The sequence below is a fragment of the Aphelocoma coerulescens genome, chromosome 2, assembly GCF_041296385.1.
Source record: "Aphelocoma coerulescens isolate FSJ_1873_10779 chromosome 2, UR_Acoe_1.0, whole genome shotgun sequence".
In the NCBI taxonomy this organism is placed as follows: Eukaryota; Metazoa; Chordata; class Aves; order Passeriformes; family Corvidae; genus Aphelocoma; species Aphelocoma coerulescens.
The window spans coordinates 98,801,381-98,824,242 of NC_091015.1; the positions used below are offsets into that span (position 1 = coordinate 98,801,381).

Genomic DNA, 22,862 nt, shown 5'->3' on the forward strand with positions numbered 1-22,862 from the left:
CCTTTCATGGTTGTACTGCTCTATTTTCCTTCCTTCCTGGTCATAAAATATATCTCCACTGGCCACGTTGTATTTGGAAATCTAGTTGAAGATCATAACATACAAGGTGTAATTCTCCCTCACGGGATTTAGAGTCTTTGGCTAGATGTTGAGCCTCAGAGTTATCCGATCTCTGTTAGCTCCAAGGATTGCACCCATCCTTTGTTTTCATTTTCCAGTATTGGAGGAAAGATAAGCTGATGCTGTCACATAGATTCTACACAAAATCTTGGCTTCCATGATTTATTTAAAACTGACCTCCAAGTATTAATACCTGTGAAATGAGGCAAGTGCCATATATTAATTTAGAAAAAATCAGGATTAATCCAATGAATAGCAAGGATGGCAATCTTACGGCACCTCATATTAACGATTGATTAGCAGCAAATGTAGAAATTTGCTTTGCAAAAATGGAAGTTGAGTGGCAATTCAGTAAATTATGATTCAGAAAACCAAAATACCCTGTTTAATCTTCACATGGTGACAAAAAAATAGAACATAAATAAGCAGACATACATACATACAGCAGTACTGTTTTCTCTAGAAACTTTCTGTTACTAAGGGAGATGTGAAAATAGATGTCTTTGTAAAATAGGAAATTTAATTAGATGCAAAAATCGCAATGAGGATTTCACCACATACAACTTCTCTTTTCTGAAAATATGTGTAACTGCTGGCAAGGCTGAATCATGACAAGTTAGTCTCACAACAGGAAGAGAAGGACAGAACACATGTGGACAGAAATCCCCTTTCACCTCAGTTCTGACAAATACTCCCGAGCCAGTAATCCTTTTGGGAGGAAACTGTTGCTTCATGCAAACACTATGGTCTGCAGGTCATACTTTCTTGCCTAAGACACATTTCTGTGGTAAATCCCCCAGTTCTCACAGCGCTACAGGTCTTGCCCCACAGCCCAGTCTGTGAAGGATGCAAGGTTATGAGCCACGGCTTTAAAGCACGGTGCATCCCCTTGGGCCGATGCTCAGCCTTTTCAAATACAGCCAATCCCCCAGGACAGTGAGACCCTTCATTCTCTGTATTTCACCTGTGACTTATTTCATGGCTCTTTTCCTGCACCCCGGGCCCCCAAGAGTGAAGACCAGGGTGTGCATCCTGAATGCCCAGCGATGAGGTTGCAGACAGGGTAACAGAGCGCAGATTCACCTCGAAGAGCACAAAGTGCTCTGGGGCTTGGCACTTTGTGCCCACTTTCCCCTGAAAGAAGGAAAGAGCAGGCCTAAGGCAAGAGAGAACCAAGATGCAAAGACAGGCAGTCTCCTGTGTGGGGTGGGAAGTCTGCCCAGGCCCTGTGCTCTGGGGTGCATAACCCTAATGGCAGAAAGGATTTTGTACAAATACTGAAAAACAATCTTGCGTCGAATACCCAGGTTTCAGGTCAGTTTCTAAAACTTTTTTTTTTTTTTTTTAGGTATTATTTAAAGCTTCTGTTTGGAACGGAGTAAATATTACACTGAAGATTTGGGACATCTGGGATATTTGTGACAGCGAGACCGAGCTCAGTACACGCGCCCTTTTGCCGGGAGCCAAGGGTGGTGCAGAGGGCGCGGCTGGCGGGCCCGCTCTCCCTCACTCCCTCTCAGTCCCTGTGTCTCTCTCGCGGGCCCGGCGGCGGAGGCGGGGGATATCCCGGCCGTTCTCCGTTCCCGCGCCGGGCGCGGGGAGGTCTCCTCGGGTCGGGGGAGGAGGGGCGGCGCCGCGCGGCCACGCGGGGGCGCTGCCGGTCCTGCGCGCGGCTGGCGGGTGCCCGTGCCGGCCGCGGCATTCCCGCTGCCCGCTCGGCGCGCAGCGGCCGGGAATGGGGGAGCTGCTGCTGCTGCCGCCGCCGCTCTGCCCGCGTCCCGCGGCTCCGGCGCCGCCTCCTCCTCTCTCGGCCTGAAGCGCGCTCGCACTCGTGGATCCCGGCGGGGAAGGGGCCATGGGCCGCCTCCCCGAGGCGCGGCGGCTGTGAGGCGGCCGGCGCTCGCTCGGGGAGCCGGGGGGAGAGGCTGCCGGCCAGCCTGCGCCGGGGAAGGGAGTGCCGCTCGCAGCCGGCGGCGGGCGCGCAGGCAGCACCTCGGTGCCGGTGACTTCGGGGTGCCGCTCCCCGCCCGCGCCCGGCCGCGGCGGTGGATGGATGCGCCATGGCCACGCTGGTGTGCCGGGTGCAGCTGCTGGATGACACCGACCCCTTCAACAGCACCAACTTCCCCGAGCCCACCCGGCCGCCGCTGTACACCTTCCGGGAGGACATCCCGCTCGCCACCCAGCTGGCCGGGGTGCACCGCCTCCTCCGCGCCCCGCAGAAGGTACCGGGGGAGGGCAGGGGGCTGTGAGGGCGGGGGGGCGCCGGGCGAAGGGCAGCGGCCTCCCCGCAAGAGCCCGGCAGCGGGGAGCAGAGGCCGGCGGGCGGCCCCCGGCCCCTGCGGGGCGGCAGCCCGGGCTCCGCGCCCGGCGGTGGGGCTGCCCCGCCGGCTCCCGTGCCCCCGCCGGCGCTATTCCTCGTCCCGGCAGTATCGGCGTGTCCCTAAGTCCTGGGGAGAGGCCCCGGGAGACGGCGGAGGGGTTCCGTCTGCTGCTCTCCTGTGTTCCCAAACGCCCTCAAGGGCAGCTACAGTCTCTGCTTTAGCTGTAGCTGCCTCACGCTTTCCCCAGGAGAAGAAAAACCTCATCAAACCAAAGCCCAAGTTGGATATCAGGTACTCGGTGCCTGTCCTTCGCTAGCGTTGCCTGGGTACCTGGGGATACTGCGGTAAGGTGGTGTGTCGGGCCAGCCGGGCTGCGCCGAGCACGGCCGCGCCGGCAGGACCCGGGCTTTGCCGTGGGGAGGTTTAATGAGCCAGGCAGTTCCAGCCGGGGCTTTGGTAAAAATAGCAGTGTCTGCTGCCCTTGAAACAATCGGTGCTGTTAGTCCCTCTTGCGAAGAACTGCAGCATGGCCCTTGTCAAGTCTTACCTATCTCTTCTTGCATGCTTCTTCTAATACATGTGCTGGCATCTGTAGCTCTGCCCTTGAAGTTAGGCACCCGAGCATTAGCCTTGAATTTTTAGTTTTCAAAGCAGTGCCATTGATTGACATAATAATAATGTCCTTTCATTATTATCTCGTATCTGCACATTCGTTCTGCAGAGTGCACCAAAGAAGAAAGGAAAAAATGCCCACTTTTTTTTTTTTTCCTACAAAGTAAAAGTTGTAAAACTTTTATTTGCTCTGTGATGAAGTGGGAGGAAAATACTCTCTTAACATCACTTGTTGTATTATGCTCATGGGAGCCTGCGGGAAGATGACAAAGGGCTGTGTGTCCCCTTAGATTTAAGGATATCCAAAACCCCATAAAAGTATTTCAGAGAAAAGCTCATGTAGCAGACAGAAGTTTTGCATTTGTAGAACGGCTTCCTTGCATAATAGTTTCCAAGGATACAGCATCCAGTGAACAGAGCTCTGCCTAAAGCACAAAAACTTTGGAAGCTCTTGGTGTGCTGGGTCAATTCTGTTTTCATGGGCTCAGTTGTCCCCAATTCAGAGAGTGGTCCCATTGTTTTCAAGGGAGGCTTTTTTTTTTTTTTGGAGTTACAGCTAATTAAAAGAAAGGCAGGATGGATTCTGACACCTGATGAAGTAAATAGATAGTTTAAAATCTGGATTTAGCGTTAATTCAACCTCATTTTCACTGCCTTATGTTTTGCTTTGCTTTGAATACTTTTCCTGGCAATTTTTTATAACTTTATATAGTAACACCACCACCACCTTGGTTTAGTGTTTTAGGAGCCGTCCAAAATCCATGACCACTTTTATATGCTTAACTCCTGCCCAGTCTTTCTACATGCTGCGTTTCTCAAGTTTAATTAATGTTTGGAAAGTGGACTTGCAAACTTTGGGTGAGAGATGGCCTGTGTTCCTAGAGGTGCTGTAAAGCCAGCTATTGAAAGATAGCTGCTCTGCTAGAGGCAAGTCCTGGCCCAGTGATTTGTTAATCTGAGGTTCTGGCTCTTCCAAATATTTTGTTTCTGTTGTGAGGGTGTAGGCAGGCTCATTGAAATCTGCTTACATGGTTACAGTTACCTTTGTGTTTGCAGAGCCACTGCCTCTTTCTAGAGCTCCTTAATTATGTCTCTTGGCTATCTCTTGGCTTGTACAAGGAAAAAAAAACCTGAAGATTAGACTTGTTTACCTTTATTCATTATAAGGAAAGCATATTTCCTTGTTTGCACTTGCAATTAGGGCAGCATTTCTGTGTTTGGCATTACATCTTTGTGCCCGTAATTCTGTAGAATAAACTGATCTGTGTTGCTTTCTTCTGTTTTCTTTTTGGGAGGCGGGCATATTCTTTCTGCAGCTTTTCCTCAAGACTGTATTCACTGGTCAGTAGAAGATCACCACATTAGTTGACTAATGAGAAGAATTTTGCTCCATTTCACCCAGAGATCAGGGCAGACTCTGTGATCCCAGAGGAATGCAGCTGTCAAAGCAGAGCATAGGTTGAAATTCAGGTGTCGGTTCACATTGACACATCTGAGGTTTGATTGATTTATTACTTTGAAAATTAGTGAGCTAATGGATTGATGGTCTATTTAGTATCATCACGGTGACCAGTGCAAAATATCTTGAAACAGACCTAGGAGTTTCTAACTCAGATGGTGTCCCTGCCCATGGCAGGAGAGATGGAACTTTAAGGTCTCTTCCAACCCAAGCCTTTCTATGATGGTGATGAAATGCATAGGAACACCAATGTCTAAATAATTTCTGAAGTCTTATAAACTGTTGGCCTTTTTGCTAGCAGGTTTGAATGATCAGTTCTAGGTTTTTATCCAGCACGTTTTAAGTTGCCATCTCTTGACTTAGATGAACATTCACTTACTCTCTGAACAGAGCTGCCAACTTGTTGCCTTCACATCACTGGATGATTTGCACATCTTGTAGATGATGTGCTGCTGTGGGATGTACTTGAGAGGATGAAGTCAGTAGCAGGAATCCAGCTCACTTCAGTGGGGTCAGATTTCGCCATTGCTGTCTTGAAATTGGTAATGACGACAGTGTGGTGACAGTGGTATTTTTGTAGTTAGTAAAACAGCTTGTATATTGCAAATCATTGTAAGTTAAACATTTCAGACAATTATTAAGAAAACCATTTAAAAAGTAAACGAAAAATGCTTTGACATTAAGACCTGTCGTAGTATGTCATTAGTAGCTTTTTTGCAACCAGCAGATGTTCTAGCTTGACTCCAAAGGGCAGGATTTCTTCAATCTAGTTCTTCGAAAGTACAGCTTAATTTCACAAGTTGTTTTTACTGCTTTTTTTCTTTAAACTTACAATTTTACTTGAGTCTAGATCTCCAAATTGTCTTCTGAGCAGCAATGTTTTTAGATCCTTATGGAGGTTCACAGGGAAGTTAAGAAACTGAGTTCCAAGAATAATGTCTGGGATGGTCTTTAACCACCCTGAATAATGTGGAGCACCTAAGCTGGTTGATAGGGAAAACTGCTAAGAAGAGTGTCTGCAATCTTCCTTTCACTTGGAATTGGGTGCCGAATTATATCCTTCTCCCTCATCTTTTTTTCCCTGCTTCTCTCTGTGCACATACCTTTCTCTACATATCTCTGGATACAGCAGCTTGCTGTTCATTGGGTTGTGCTCAGTTCTGTCTCGTGTGCACACTGAGCCTCATGGGGCAGGGCACTGCCATCAGGAATGCTTGTTTCAGCTATCCTCCGTGGTTGTGAGTGATTTGGTTCCAGATGATAACACACCATCCTAGCTGACGATGCAATGAACTACCATAAATTCTGTTACAATATTTTTAGTCACATCTACAAATTCTTGCTGAGTTACTACGCCACGTTGCAGAGCTTTTGTGGGTTGGCTATATAGATTTGGCTGCCTAAGGTGCCATTTTGAATTTGGCTTTTATTGTTTATGAGGATTTTAAGTCACTCTTACTGTTTGTTGTATGAAGTAGAACTGGATCTAGTTTGGACTCTGATTTCAGATGTCCCTTTTGCCCATTTCTGTGAACCTTGGGAAAATTAAAACTGGGTCTAAATTTGTGGCTCAGGCCCAGTGCCAGTAATGCTCTTTGAATCTAATTTGGTACATTGGGTTTGTTGGTTTTGAATTGCTTTGAGTTACTTGATACTTATGACTTGCTGACATAGGGTCGCTCAGGAGAGCAGCTATATATACATGGCCGATGTCAAGTGGTGTGCTTTTTTTAGAGATCTTCTTCATTATAACTTATTCACATAATTACAGCATGCAAAGTATGTTGCCATAGTCTGTTTTCACATGCCACAGTAGTCTTCAGTGTTGGGGCAGCTCTGTAAGAAATACATCTCTACAATAATATAGGGCATCACGCTGCCTAATTTATCAAGAAAACATAATTTATATACTTTGTGTAACAATGGGAAACAACAAAAAAACCCCTTTCCATGCATATGGTATACTGGTGGTGATGGTGGAGAGTTATAGTGTCATAAGGATAATTGTTTTGACCTCCTGCTCCCTCTGAGAAAACTGGAGACAACTACTGTTTAAATCCGTTCCAAGAGTTTGTAATTAGGAACAGTGTAATTCAGAAAACAGTGGTATAAGCAAATAAATCCGGTGAGCGCTAGAGGGATTGAAGAGTTTCATTCATAAAGAAGCCATCCACATTTCTGTCTTCAGCTGCTGTGATTTAGTCCTGCATTAAAGCCAGGGCTCACTCTGAGGCATGGTGTGATGTAAACTGATAGCAGGGGTTGTTCCACTGGTTGTGTCCTGGCATGGAGCTCAGCTCTGGCATTGAACTCTGTGCCAGGCTATATCCTGGCAGCGGTGTCAGGTTTTCTGAGAGCAGTAAACCTACCAGCTGGCTCCTCTTCCCTGGGTTTCCTTGGCATTAAGTAATAATGTGTTGGTCCATAGAGGCTAGACATAAAAAGAAGAAAGTACGGTTTGGATCCTGATGGAGGTACTGGTAAATAGAGCAGCTGTTCTCCAAAGAGAGCATTTTTGGGTTAATCATTATGTCATTAATAGGACCTGAAGAATATAAGATGGAAACTAGGGAAAATGAACCCACACTTAGGGGAAACTGGCTGATATCTTCTGCAAGTGTCGCTGCTGAGGACTGGGAAATGTTTTAGTTGAGGGCTGTCAAGACACATAGGTCTTTCATGTTCTCCCTGAGGCAAGTGGACATCAGCCTTTTTTCATCCTTTGAGAGAAGAGGGGATTTAACACAATGGTTGTTTCCAACAGGTTTCCAAAGTATTCCTCCCCTAGTCAAGTATTTCTGGAGCTGACAAATTCCTGTGCTTCAAGAGATTGACCCTGTAGCAGTCGTGTGTGCTTGAATTTTATAGGCAATTATTTATGAGGGCAGAGGAGGGTAGGATACTGCTCTGTCTCCTGACTTGACAGCACAAGCTGCATCAGAGTCCTGTGTGAAGCACACTTTTTTGGGGGAGTATAAACACCCGCCCTAAAGCGCAACTGTGAAAAGCTTCTCAGTCTCCAGCAGTGTACTGTCTTCTGCCGTGTGGGCCTTCAAAGGAGAAGAAATACCTGTAGAACAAAGTAATTGTCAAATGCTGGGCTTTACCTCTGGCAGTTTAAGGTAAGATGCCTTTGAAGTTCTTGCAAGGTTCTTCTGACAAGTTACGGTTTGGACAAGTTGTAGTTCAGTTCAGTTGTTTGATCTAGGCTTAAAAGCTGTGTTGTAAAAACAAGAGCACAGATCTATCCCAGAGATTCCTGACTTTGACACCTCTCTTGCAAGTCACTCAGTTTGGCTGATCACAGCTCAAGAGTCTTCGTGGAGCTCCGTGTCAAGAATAATAGTGAGTGTGCTGGTAGTTCTTAGAATTCCAGTTAATTTTTAAATCAAAGATTGGTCAAATGCAGCCTCTGGAAACTCGCATCACCCTGTGTTTCCTGGAGGTTCTTAATCAAAGAAAGGTGGTAATTAGGAAGAAGTCCAACCTTGGTGTTATCCTACGACAAATCTCGTACTTGCAAGTTTTGCAAATTTTGATGTTTTCTCTCAAAACCAGTTTGTAGATACCGCATTTCATCCAAATTCTTCTTGTGTGAAGATTACTAGTGGATTCACTGAGCAAGAAACTTAAGATGACTGCAGTTCATATCTATGTTGGTGAAGGAACAGTCAGAGATGTGGGACTTGGCATATTGCAATCTCCTCTTCTTCCTGTGTTGTTCTAAATAAGAACAAAAGTTCTCACGATGTTTAAGAAGAGTTTTCTCTTCCTAGTGCGTCCACAGCCATCCTACCTCTCCAGTAATTAGGGTGTAAATGACAGTCCCTTTTCCTTCTGTCTGATCTCACTCACTGGGTTGTGACAATGAGCATTACAACCTTTGTGCAAATATATGCAAGGCAGCTGGGCTGTAACTCACCCATCCATCACATTATCACTTATGACAACCCTGCTTGGTTTTGCAGTCCACTTCTCTGTCTGGAATTCAGCCAGGACAGGTTGGTACCTCTACTCTTTCAAAAGGTGTTTTGTATTTTTCAGTGACCCCAAGTGGTCTGGGCTGGGGCTATACAGCTCCTTTGGTAAGTGCTGTTTCAGTAGGCTGTACCCATGTGCTAAGATACTACTTCATTACCAGCTCAGAGGAAAGAGTGCCAGCTACTTAAACGTCTGTCATCACTTTCCACACAACCTGGATTGTGTTATATTAACTTTATATTGTACTACAGTTATTAATAAGACAGCAAGGAATGTTGTTACATATTTTTAGCAGTGGAACAAGTTGGGACAATAGTAGGCAGTGAGCTTTCTAGTAGGCCCAGCTACCTAGAAACATCTGCAGCCATCTGGCATATGGAACTGTTGAAGTAAAGGTGAACAAAATTTGAAAGTTCACTGTCCATGTAATCAGCTTAACACGTATGTACAACAAAAATACATTGCAGTTTCCAATTCCGAACAGTTAAAAGGAAGTAATTCTGTCATTCCCAGCATTTTAAGGATGCTTTAAAATAATAAAAAGAAATGTAAAAAAAAAAGCTTAGAGACCTTTTCCTTTACTTTCAGTATGACTACTTGACTTTGGAAGTCACACTTCTCAACTGACCCTCTATCTATTTTGTGAGGAGGACATTTATTTATTTTATTCCAGAAAGACCTGCAAAATTGCTAATTTTGGTCCTTCATGCCTAGTTGCTATCGTTAAACATGGGCAATGTATTATTATTAATCTTTTGGTCATATTGGTCATCATTTTACATGGTAGTGATCGTTAGGCTGAACAGAAAGGATGGGGTGACTGAAAAAGCAGCTTTGTCTTTTAGTTGTAGTTCTAGTGGGGCTTTTATGACAAAGCACATATACTTCTAAAAATGAAACTTGGACAGTGTTGTCTTGTGTTTACTAACAAACTCTTGATATTAGGATGATAAGAAGAAGCTGCGTAAATAAACAAGTTGTAATACAAAGTAAAGTCAGGTATGTGTGATTACATGGTGTAGTGGGGGATTGTGTACAGCTTGAAGCTTTGTGTTCATCAGCTGCAGAAGTAGTAAGCTGTATCTCGTGCAGTTGTATTGCTTTAACTCTAGTGATACAGATAAACCAATACACTTTTCCTCTTGTACACAGCATGTGTGATTATATTGGAATAAAATGTACTTACAGATAGCTTCTATTTCCCTATTTAGGAAAGAAAGAAAGTTTACCTTCATCTTGGTTTCTGTGTTGTCTTTTCTTTTAGAAGCTACAGACTATGCCAGTTAAAAATATAATTTTAAGTAACTTTGATATTGGTTAAAAAATAAAAATGAGGGCTGTTTCAGTGCTGTTCCTTGAAGCTAGTTGCTTCAGATTTACTAATGAGCCCTTCAGCCTTTGTAAGTGAAATTGAGAAAATAAGTGTTTTCTTTAGAATTGTAAATATACGATTGCGGTCACAAGTAGCAGCATCAGAGGTAAAGCAGCTGCTCTGGCTGCTGGTGAGATGCCTGTTGATTTTGTGTTTAGGGTTTTTTTGATGGTTGTGTTCCCGGCAAGGAGAAGATGAAGTCCCTGGACTCTGTCTGGTGGGGTTTCTCTGCATGTTCAGTGTGAACCACCTGGCATTATTTGAGGGCTGGCAAAGAAGGCATTTGCAGCTCTCAAAGCTCTGCCAGCCAGGTTGCTTATCTAAGGGGTCATATGCCAGGTAAAGGCATAGTTGAAAAAGCACATTGTGTCTGCTTTCTTACTTCATTACTGCAAGGCTTGCAAGGAAAGAAAAGTGGAGTATGCAATCAGGAAACCAACAGGAATCTCATCTGTCCTAGTGAAATGCCAAATGGGGACTTGTGCCTGTTTTTTGTCAGTGTGGAATAAAAGTTAAGAGTTTTCTCCAGCTGCCGGTGATGAACCCATTCTAGCTATGGGGCAGACATAAATAGACTTCTAGTACTTGGAAAGACTTGGCATTTTATGGGAAGTGAAGAATTTGAAAAAACTACATATCTATGCTCTGTTTATTACCATTCTGCAGCATCTGGCCCTGGAGCATGACCTTTGACTCCACACACAAAGGGTTGTTATTTTCCCCTTCAGCTCTAGCATTGTGAAGGACTTGGCTTGTGAAAATCTTGAGTCCTTTGCCCTCTTTATAGGAGGCCTAGGTGTCTCTGTTAGGGAAGACCCTTCCAGGTTTGCCAGGCAGAGAATTAAGGATACCTGTTTCAGATTCCTGAAATTGTGAGGTTCGCCTGTGCTGCCCTGCCTCATAGGCAGGAAGGACCTCTTTGTCTGACTATTGTCTATAAATAGTAAGTGAATCTGCAGGATTTTCTTTGTGTTTTGGTTTGGGTGTACTTATTTTTTTTAAAGTTGGTCACTTTCAAAAGGGTGCAAGGACTGGGAAGCTTGATAGTGATGAGTGCCAAGGAGATGCAGATTCATGAATGTCTGGATGAAACTGTGCTGGTCCTAAGGCTTTCTGAGTTTCTGAAGTCCCCCTCATGAGGCATACTTCATCAAACTCCTTCCTTTAGGCATCTTTATAGGAAATTGTAATGTGATTTGAAAATGGGTGTTTTTTAAAAAGCTCTGTTCCTGAGGAAGAAAAGGTGCTGCTAAATTACAGTTTGTGCTTTTCAGTCTCTACATGTGTTCTTTTAGCGTTTTCATCATTCTTTTTCAAGTACTCTACCATGGTACTAATTGATTCAAGCTTCAGTTATAAATGCAAGCGGCCTGTAACGCCAGTGACTACAAGTAAGGCAGGCAGGCTTCATTCACAAGTGGAAAAGCAGTGTATAAATGAAACATGGTATTTTATTTCAGACAGACATGACTGATTTATCCTGCATTAGCATTCAAAATGATTAATGTATTGCAGTGATCGTTGCTGGTCACAGTTAAAGGACTCTCGTCTTACTGTGAATTTTTTTGTTCTGGTTTGATTATAATACATGAGGTGGTTTTGTCTGTGACTATAGAAGGCAGAAAGAAATGCATCTCTTCTGGGTTTGGTATCCACAGTTTTGTTTGCCTGTGAGCTGATCATTCCTGTAGTGTCTTATGTACAGCTTTCGTTTTCTACTACAATATTCCTCATTATTTTTGCTTGGTTTTGTCCCCTTTATTTTTGCACAGAAATGAGCTTGAATTACTGGAAGTAATGCACTTAGATTTATTATACTTGCCTCGTAGACAGTAAAGTGATCTTGTTTAGATGCTGATTTCAATTGTTGTTTGTTTTAGCCTAATTAAAAAGTCAGTTTGTCTGCAGTAGTGTTTCAGCTACTGTATGGTGGGTTTACTGGATGTTACTCTGCCTTATGTGTGCATTACTGTAGTTACACTTCTTCTGGACTGAGCTTTGTCTGGGAAGAAAAAAGTAATTTTTCTGACGAAGCTGAGAGTTGTGGGGGAAAGTGGTGGAAGAAAATCCTCATCTTTCAGAAGTTAAAGAAGTATACTTTCTGCGACTTAAGATGGGTTTCTCAGTTTGGATGCTGCTGAATTATGCCTTTACATTTTCTGTCTTCTTAATGGATTTTTTTTTTTTTTTGCTTAGTTTTGAAATGTGGATGAAAAAGCCACCAGTTATGAATGTGAATTTATGTTAAGCCTAGGGTTTGCCCATGTCGTTGAGTTTCTGAACTTATTATTCAGAGACTCTGAATTTGGGTTTTTTTGGTGCCTTCATTTCAGTTTGCTAAAGAGATGTGATCAACACTCAAAAATGTGCCCTTTGGAGAAATGACCACCTTTAGTAAGTTTGAAACCTGGAAGCTTGTTATAATGGAGAGAATTATCTCAAGATACAGAATTCTTTCTTTGCTAGTTAGATGTACCCATAATTTATATGTGCATTTAGCTTGAAAATCCTCAGAATAGGCACATGTTCCTTGTAGTCTTTTTCTCTCTCTCATCAAGGGGTTTGAAGGAAGTATTTCCTAATGGTCGTTTGTATAAAGATGAAGAGGATACTGTTTAGGCTACTTTTCAGAGGCTGTATCAAAAAAGATTAATGGTCCTGGGAAGGTGGTAATGGAACACAGCCGTACTCTTCCTCACATTGTTGATTAGTATTCAGCCATAGTTTTAGTGTATGAAAGCCTTTACTGTTCGATGACTCATTTAACTATATCCTAGAGAATAAGTGATTGCATTGGGGTGTCACCTTTTTTTTGTTGTGATAGCCTCAAAGCATTAGATCCTATAGGTCTGAAGTCTGATGCTGTCTGTTACACAGCAAGGTTCTTTTTTCAAAAAATTTTTTAAAGTCTGTATAGTTGGATGGGAAGAGCCTGAAAATGTGACTCCTGAAGATTAAAAACCCAGCAAGAGTATTACATTTTTAAATAATAGTTTGCACTTGAATGTGTGAAAGTATTTTGGCTTGAAAATTTAAAATATTTTTCTTTGGTGTTATGAAAGACAGATATTTAGAAGCATCCTTGCAAATTTTGTAACTGCTACCTCAGCACAAGAGTTCAGGAGAGCACAGGATGAGGACAGAGTTGTCTCCTTGTTGGCAGCATTCTTAGGCAGGATTGAAAGGGGCTGCTCAGCGTTGGCAAAGCTAAAGGCATCTGAGCAGCTGCCAATGAAGGTAGAAGGATATTGATTTTCAAGGTTGCCAGAATGTTGTCTGTCTTTCATAAGCGCTAAATCGCATTGCAAGGAATTGGGGTAAAACTGTCATTTGTTTTAATGTTTTCCTTTGTGGTCTGTTAACAGTGATGGACGAGATGGGAGTGTGTGCTCTGCCAGTAAGGGCATTGGCTACCATGAAGCAGCTGCCTTTCTGGTGCTGCTCCTCCCAACATTGACTCCAGTTTGCCACCACGTTCTCTCAACATGTTTCGACATGTAATTGCATTGGCCTATATACAGCAACGTGTCTGTCTTGGACGTTAATCCTTGCCATTGTAAGAGTGCTGATTGAATTGCAGGCTAAAAATAGGCTGTACTCAGACATGCTGTGTGCTATCAGTTGCACTCTGCTTTGGCAGTCTGTTGGTAACATGACATAATTAAAAGTTGACAAAGGCCATAGGCAGAATGCTGTCCCGTGATTTCTAGGATTTAATGCTTTAAGAAGGTATTTTCTTAACTTGATGAATTTGGCTCACGTGGTTACAGCTCAAATAAATGACCTACTATGCTATTCTTCGATAGTTCTGGTAGGCTGTTGAAAGAATGTCCTTGCTTTAAACCCATTCTTTAGATTGATGTTGCTTCTGTGGGAAAGCCACTGGTGATAGACCATAGCATTTGGAAATCATTACAGCTAGGTGTGATTTGAGTGACAAAAAGGAGATTAGAAATATTTTTCAGTGCAGTGTAAGTTGAGCTATATTTACTTCCTTTATGTTATTACAGTTTGTCATTGATATTCCAACAAATATTTCAGAAAGATATATGCAGCTGACAAGAGGGAAATAGCTTACTATCTTATGAGTATTCATCAGCTAGTGTTATTTTAAGAAGTTTCAAGGGAGATTGATTAAAATTGTGCTTTCATGTTCTTCATCCACCAAATTAGATTTCTTGAAGTAAAAACAGTAATCTAAATGTCTGAGATAATTAAGCATCAATTCATAAAATATGGCTTGAAGAAATACTTAAAAGGAAAAAAAACCCAACCTTTTTTCCTCAGTGAATTCCTCTGAAGGAGCTAGCATGGGATGGAGATACTCAGTCTCTGCATTGAGTTGTTAATATCAGGGAAGGGAAAATAAGCTACAAATAATTACTGTAAAAAGATTACTTTCTTGGACATTTGTGTGTCTATGTAGATGCAGTCAAAGTAATATTAATCCTGCCTTGTTTTCTCATGTTGATTCTTTGTCCATTTCTTCAAAGTAAGTCAAGACTGAAGTGTATTCTGTAGGTGAGTCATAGGAGGTTATTATTGAAACCATGCCCCATGGTACTTTTTAACCAGCTGGAAGTTTGACAGTTTAAATAAAGTGACTGATTTCATGCTGTATTTCCATGTGGCTACTAATAGGTTGTATGGTTCAAGTTATTTCTGAAGGCAGGTTTCTGAGACAACCAAAGACTGATGGAGTAGGGTGAGGAGGGTGCACGATAAGAAAGACAAGAAAGTCTATAACGCTTTCCTGGCCCAGAAACAAGAATACAATCATGAGCAGGTTGCTAGCCAAATTTAGTATCTCTTGTAGACTGCACTTTGTCACTTGTAACTTTGTGAATGGGTATTATGTCAAGATATTTTGTAGGAGAATCTGTTCTAGCAAACCAAACCCCTTGTTTATTTCTGGATATCTCTTAAATATTGATGGGATTTGTTGTGAGAAGTTCTAATTAGCTGCTTGAGCAAGTCTGAGTGATTTGGCTTGAATGTTCTTACCGTAGCCTGTAACAGCATAGTTGTGTGAATTTGACTCACGTTTGCTGTTGCAGTGGAACCTGTTTTGGCTTGACTGTAAAGCTGTCACCACTGGGCAGTGACCTGAGTGGTGCTCATATTAGTGTCTGCCTTTATGAGCTACTAATGGAAACGGAAAACCCTATTTACCTAATCAGATGCTATTGAAGCTAATTACTGTGTTTAGTTTGTTTTTCTTGTGGAGAAGGGAGGTGAGTGCAAATCCCCAACCACAGAATGTTTATACAAACACAGGAGGTGTTTGGGCAATTACAAAGGCCTGTGTAGCAAAGCAGGCTGTATGGTTTGTGCCATGTCCCATTCTTCCTATCCATCCCCTTTCTGCCTTTCAGTATTGCATCCTGTGCTCTATCAGAAGGCACAAGCTCAGCTTAAAACTGATGTGGGTTTGTGAGTCGCTGTGAGTCAGCCTCCTCAAGGAGACAAATTTGGCTATTGATTGTAACTACTTTGTTACTCTTGATGGGTGACACCATGGTGATGGGCATTTTGTGCGTGGGACAACTGTCTTGAGTAACCAGGGCCTGCTCCTTTCTTGTGCTATTACTCCTCACAGGTAATAGAGGAAGAAAAGTGTGTTCTTTTTCAAGAAAAGGGCTATTTAAAACCCATAAATAGCATTGTAAATGCTTGATTCTCAGAATCAATTTCTGGACAGCCATCTATGAAAGGGGTGTGGGTGTAACCTCCAGTGCTAACAAAAGGATAATCAAGTAATGAAATTACATTTAAACTGTGCAGTACAACCTAATATTAAAAGCCTTGTGTATTCCCATCCATATTCCTGAGTTATGGTTGGGAAACACTTACTGTTAGTTGCAGAGGTGCTTGCAGTGTGTCACATAAAGACGATTTGTTAATTTTTGAGGTCACTGAGTGAAGAGCTTCTGTTTGAAGTAGAGAAGAGTTGAAGCTTTGAAGCCCATCAGTATAGAAGGGCAGAACTGGTAGAGCTATTGTGCTAGACCAAAAGGCAGAACCAAACAAAACCCTTGTAATACAGACAAAGCCTACCTCACCCTCAGATGTAAATCTGTGTTTGTATAGATGTATAAAATGAATAATGCAAAACACATTTTCTTTCCTGTATCTAGTCTTGGAAAATAGCCATTTCATCTTCCCAGAGACACGAGAGGTTTTGGAGCATGGACCGTTGTCTCTCTGGGTGCAGGAGCAGGTGGGTTGATAGAGGAGAGCAGTGCCTGAGATTCCAGGAGAAGCATTTCAACTGTTTATCTCCTAATGGCAAAATTGGCATGAAGCTTAAATACCAACATTACTGCTGCAGATTCTAGAGTTAATGTTTTGTTTATGTAGTTTTCCTTTGAGTGTTATATTACAACCTTAGCATAGTCTTCTAAAGTCATTGGCACCTTGTTTTGTTCTGGTTCAGGATAAAGAAGGTTTGTACTTAATCAATTATTTTATGATTTGGAGGCAGGGGAATTATTTTGCTGTCTTTAAATTCTTCTTTGGAAGTCTATCCAAGTTCCCTGAACTAACTTCTTTATTTCAGCCAACTCTCAAGAAAACTTTCACAACTCATTTCACAAATGAGTTGGTATCCAGCTGTTCTATTTATCTGGAGGAAAAATTATATTTACATCATGGTCTCATCAGTGTCAGAGCAGCAAGTGTCTAAAGTTACTGTGAGGAAAACTGGCTTTTTACTGTATATTAGGTGAAACATGTTTAAGCCATGATTTTAATATACTAGTCCAATGTACTAAAAACTCCCAGTTAGTCCAATAAAACTGTATCTATCTAGATGGACCTTTTTGTATCAAGTGTAAACCTAATGTGTTTGAAAGTAGTTGAATGCTTGTTGGAAAAGTTTTTGGGATGAAAAACTTTACAGAATTTGTCAGGGTAGTCATGTCAGTACCTGCTTAAGCAGTTGATTTTTGAACAGGGCTCTCACCAACATTCAGTTTCCTTTGCCTGAAGGGATGTATATCTCCATTCCTCACCTCTAAGGAGAGGGCTGTCGCTGTTAAATGTGGTCCATTCCACATCTGTATTAAAAATAGAAGTCCAACATACAGGACAATGTTGATGTTTGACAATATGACCCATGCTGCAAGCTGGAGTCACCCTAGTTTTGGAATATTGAATTCCATAATTCACACAAGGAAGGTGTTAATGAGACTTCCCTTTGGGATGTATTTCTTTTAATGGGCTTAAGAGTCTTCTAACTGTCATGTTTCCTGTGAGAATGTTACTGATATTTGAAATTACATGAATGAGTAAGACCTTGGTTTAAAAAGCAGTATATATTTTTGCTATTCAATTCAAATCATTTAAATTGAAGAAAGTAAAGAAAGAACATATAAATGGGAACCTAAGTAAAGATATCATATTAAATTAAACTTTTGATTTGAGATCAAGATTTTTTTGACCTACCTTCAGTTTTTGGGAGAGACCGTAGAAAATGACTGATGGGAAGATATTTGTTTGCAAAATACTTGCTGTTGAATGAACCCATCATGTCGGCATATGCAGTGACATATGCAGACTCTCTAGATACGTAAGGTTCTCTCAGCGCGAAGATATTTTGGTTAATTTTAGTCTTATTTAACAGACTGTAACAAGACAGTTGTCAAAAGGTGGGGATATTTTCTCCGTGCTCTTGCTACACAGTGTTGGCTAAAACTTTGACTCCAGATCTTATAATGATTACTTTTGGTATTTTCCTGTGTGTCTCCATAGCACAGTGGTGAATGACTGGTACTTGAAAGCCATTTTCCTTCTTGCTTAGCTATCTCCACTGAGGTTTTCTAGATATGGTTCAGAGGAGACATTTTTCTTGCAAGTTTGAATCATCATGAATTGGATGTGGTGGCATAGTGGGCCATGAGTATGGTGTTAATATGCAGCTCAGCTGGATTGTCAAATGGTATTTTTCCGAGAGCTCTTTATAGTGACATAATGGCTTAAACAGTAAGTTTCTGTGGTAACACTATCCTTGTGTAAATTACAGTAATTGTTTTACTATCCAAACCCAGGGTACCTTTTTCAAATATATTGTAGATATAATTTGAGTGAATGATGAATGAACATTTAGTGCCTGTATGCATGCTTTTTTCTGCTTTTTCTTGTGATTATGTACTTCTGTTGTCTCTTACCTCTTTGTTAGTGGCTTTTGATCATGCTGTCAAATTATTCAGTGTTCATAATATAGGAATAAGCAGCTTCTGGTTTATACTTGTCTATTGAACCTGGTAGTTCTTCTGCTTTTTCTTTTTCCTGGAAAAAGTAAATACCCGTAGTTGATATTGCAATGATTGTTTTGTCACAGGCCATCATTTAGGCTTATAATAACAGTCATCTAACAACTGCTATAGGCTTTACATGAAATTTGTTGCATTTTTTATATTGTTTTAGGTTTGCAAACAAATGAAATGCTACCAAAGAACACGGAAGTATGTGAAGCTGGACATATTTAAGGGTAACTCAGCCGAGTGGTTTGTCAACCAAAAACCCTCCCAGCAGAAAATCAGCCATAGCTAGTAATGAATATAGATTCATTTCTCTTCACATCCTGTTGGGATTTCAGCAACCACTATGTCTATTCAGGCCAAAGCAGGGTCAGTTTGTCCTCATGACACCGTTGTTTAGGAATCAGGGCTGATCTTTCTGGAGTGGAAATTGCTGAATGACTTGATTACACCCTTTGAAAGATGATCATAGTGTTCCAAAAAGGTTTATGGCTGGGGAGAAGAATCTCTTGAATGTTTTATGTGAAATGTACCACTGTTCTCAAGTTGACTTGTGTCACCTGGAGCTAAATTCCGACCAAGGCTGTAGTGGGAGGGAAGCATGGGTACCTGGGTTAGCCTTTGGCATGTTATGCGTTTATATACTGCTGTTCTCTTATATGCATTTCTGCAATGGGACCGTCTGTGCTGTGTAAGCCTTGTTGTTGTTTTATGGAATCAGTTTTCTGGTTTGGTGTCTCACCAGACGGTGTGACTGAGAGCTGTTTCTGTCGCCAATGCGTGAATGGTTGCCTTTGCTTAGCAGGGAACCCTACTACCCCCACAGCTCACAGGGCCATTAAGGTATACAAATATCTTTGCATTTTAGACCATCTCAGTACTGAAAAAGTACTGATGAAAAAGTTACTGCATATGCCCAACAGCTGAGATCTTTAATCCACTGTTTGTAAAGCTAATGAGGGGAGCCTAATGCTGGGGCCGAGAGATCCAACATAAGCTTAAATTGCAAAGCTTTACTTGCATGTCTATCATGTATTTTCAGCATTCTTGGCTTTTGTTTTCAGTGATGGACTTTGAGTTGTGATTCCCCTCCAGCGTAAGGACAAAGTTACCACTTACGTAATAATTGCAAAGTATAGTAGAAATTGACTGCAGATCTATACCCGAGGCTGTTTACAATCCCCCACCCCAATTATTTAATAAGTGGTTTCTAAAGAAGGACTGTTTATTCACTAGTAATCAATATTTTCATATGGTTCTGAAAGGGCAGTCAGGACAAATGAATTGTGTCTATTAACTTTTCTATTAGTGCATAGGGCTTGCAGTTACTCATCCAGTTACTCATCAGTGCAATTTCTAGTTATAAACATAATGCAATTTCATATCATAAACACTATGTCTAATTGGAAAAGGAGAGAGAAAAAGAGAAATCTCATAGGTTTAATTCTCTTATTAGAAGTGTTTTGTGCTACAATGAATGTAAAATCAAAAAAGTTTTGTTAATGCAGCTTAAGACAGCTTTGTACATTTGGTCTTATAAAAAATATAAATCAGTTAAATATTATCTTTTCTCTTTGTGTTCAGGAAAAACAGCTAATTGAGACAAGACTGCCTTCAGAGCTCTAGCTCTGAAGATACTCTAAGCAAATCCTTCTAAATTGTGTTGGCAGAGCTTTCTGCTTTGCTTTGAGATTCAGGAGGTATTGAAGATGATTCCATGGAGATTTATGGAAGATGGTGTAGAACCATGAGTATGATAGAGACCTGACTCCTGTTTCACTGAGAACACTTTTTTGTTTGCTCCCTAAAAATCAGAACCTTCATCTCCTCCTGCTTGATATTTGTCAATATATTTTTGTGGCCATCTAAGAAATCTGTGTGCAAAATCTGTGTCTTCCTACAGGTGGCCATGTAGAGTTCCAGTATCTTTGGGAATTGCGCCTGTATATCTATGAGGAGTAGGATGTGCTGCTGCCAGAAAAATCCAACAAGAGTACATTAAATGAACCTGCAAACCCGGTCTTGTATAGTGCTTCCCAAGATGACAGCTGACATATTTCCTGTTTAAAAAAAGCATGCAGTATTAATTTTTCTTATAAGCATTGCTTGTTTAGAATTCTTGTGCTACTGTCTCAGGAAAAAAAGACAAAGCTGCAAAGAGAAGTAGGGCTTTTTTCGTAGATGGTGAGCCTTTCCTCAGGTCTGAAATAGAAGTAGGAACTCTGAGGCCTGAGTGTCAGAGCACTCTCTGATATCTTAACTGGGTCATGTTAGCATGACAAACAATTTGAGAGGGAAGGTGGCTGATAACTGGGGTACCGAGATGATGTTAGCAAAGGTGGGGAGAAATGGCAGCAGTGACTGCCTGCAAGACATCCAAAAGTTACCTATCAATAAGGAAAAGCAGAGAGAGACATGAATTTTGGCTACTGAAATAAATGATCATCTAGGGTTCTTCATCTTACTACCTAAAAGATAGGTCTGCACATCATTAAAGCTACAAGACTGTCCAAAGTTTACAGAGATGAAAACCAGCCCTCATTTCGACCTACTTCATGTAATTACAAATAGAGATGATGTATTTTTTAATTAGATTCTTTCTGTCAAATTTTGCTTGCCATAGTATGCCAAACAAGGATATAGAAATGCAAAACACTTCTAAGAGGCAAGGACTAGGAAGATTTAATTGCTGCTCACTCTTTCAAATAATCCCAAATCCATCTGGTGCAGTCTGCACCTATAGCCTATGGATATATTTATAATAATCTCATAAACAACTTGTTGGAAAGAACATATTCATGCCTGTCATGAAGAAAAAATAAGTTTGGACTATTAAATCTCTGAGACATCTGGAAGGGCCATGAATTTCCTGGTGGAAAACCTTCTCAGTGAAACATCTGGGGCTTATTTCTCTGTCTAAAACCAAATAACCTGAAAACTGTTTGAAGCATGTATTTAAACATAATAACTAGCAGGATGTTTGCTCTACCAGCGAAGAGCAATGAAATGCTTCAGAAAAAAAGGACACAAAAAGCAAAACCTGGAATGCCTCTGCTGCAGAAGTTAAAGTAAAACTTTCAAAATAAAGGAAGAGTAGGAAGGTCTTGTGTGCACAGTTGCTTTTTGCACTGAGCTGACACTTAGTGAAAATGTTTTCTGATTTTTTGGGGGGTTTTTTTGGCTTGTTTTGTTTTTTATGGAGGGGAAAACTATATATTTAATTTCTTACTTTGAACCTTCTTCATGCATGATAAAAAGGTTCATTCCTCTCCTGTTTTAGGATGATTGAGTCAGCTATTCCTGGCCAAGCTGAGCAACCATAGCTGTTGTTTTCTTTTTAATTGGGCTTCACAATGGCTTTTGGATCATCAAAAACTTCCTGCTACTTAGGTTGTCAGCAGTTTTTCAATCTGTGGATCTTTGTTTCTTGGCTTCTGTTTTGTTTGGGTTTTTTTCCTTTGGACCACTGCCAGGATGGGTTTGAATGGTTGAATGTTGCCTCTTGCCTTTTGTTTTTGTTTGTGTTTTTTGTTTTTTTAATTTATTTTTTGCTCTGGAAGTGAAAGGTCATCCAGAGGCACTTCAAGCAGGAGAAGAGTGAGTATCCATGGCCACAGGAATGCCCCTGGGTGCCCAGGGTTTCCATGGCCATGCACCAACCAACTACAACAGCAAAGCACCTGTGGTGAATTTCAAAACTGTCTCCTCTTTCACGGACTGCCTTTTGAATGCATCCCCAATACTCAGTCCTTGTTTTGCACCTTATAAATAGAGAAGGACTAGTGTTTCAAGAGAGGACAGTGTGTGCACTGAAATAATAATGGGTAAACTGTCTGGGTGGCCGAGTCCAGAGAGTGGTGGTGAATGGAGTTACAAACCAGTAGGTGGCCAGTTACAAGTGGTGTTCCTCGGGGCTCATTATTTGGGCCAGTCCTGCTTAATATCTTTATTGATGATCTGGATGAGTGGTCAAGTATACCCTAAGTAAGTTTGAAGACAGCACCAAAGTGGGCAGGAGTGTTGATCTGCTGGAGGGTAGGAAGGCTCTGTAGAGGAATCTGGACAGTCTGAATCGAGGGGCCAAGGCCAACTGCATGCGGTTTAACAAGGCCAAGTGCCAAGTCCTGCCCTTGAGTCACAACAACCCCAGGCAGCACTACAGGCTGGGGACAGAGTGGCTGGAAAACTGTCCAGTGGAAAAGGACCTGTGGGTGCTGGTTGACAGCAGCTTAGCATGAGCCAGTGTTCGTCCCAGGGGCCAGGAATGCCAATGGCACCTGGCTTGTATCAGGAATAGTGTGGCCAGCAAGACCAGGGCTGTGATTGTTGCCCTGTACTCAGCTCTGGTGAGGCCACACCTCGAGTGCTGTGTCCAGTTCTGGGTCCCTCACTGCAAGAAAGACATTGAGATGTTGGAGTGTGTCCAGAGAAGGGCAGCGGAGCTGGTGAAGGGTCAGGAGCACAATTCTTACGATGAGCAGCTGAGGGAGCTGGGGTTGTTTAGTCTGGAGGAAAGGAGGCTTGGGGGGGGACCTTACCACTCTCTACAACTACCTGAAAGGAGGCTGTAGTGTGAGGTGGGAATCAGTCTCTTCTCCCAGGTAACAGGACAAGAGAAAATGGCCACAAGTTGCATCAGGGAGGTTTAGATTGGATATTAGAAAAAATTTCTTTATGGAGAGGGTGGTCAGGTACTGGAACAGGCTGCCAAGGGAAGTGGTAGAGTCATGATT

The 22,862-nt window shown here is 41.9% G+C and overlaps 1 protein-coding gene across 8 annotated transcripts in view; it reads left to right on the top strand.

Annotated features, from left to right (window-relative positions):
- Window positions 1-1,814: 1,814 nt before the first annotated feature.
- Window positions 1,815-22,862, top strand: part of FHOD3 (formin homology 2 domain containing 3) — a 378,731-nt gene continuing 357,683 nt past the window's right edge. For 6 of the 8 annotated variants that reach the window (XM_069004132.1, XM_069004133.1, XM_069004135.1 and 3 more), the window contains exon 1: window positions 1,816-2,345. In XM_069004132.1, coding sequence (XP_068860233.1) covers window positions 2,181-2,345 — 165 coding nt within the window. In that variant the 5' untranslated portion in view covers window positions 1,816-2,180. Of the gene's footprint in view, window positions 2,346-22,862 lie in introns of all 8 variants that reach the window. The other 2 variants (XM_069004140.1, XM_069004136.1) reach the window with 1 other exon arrangement.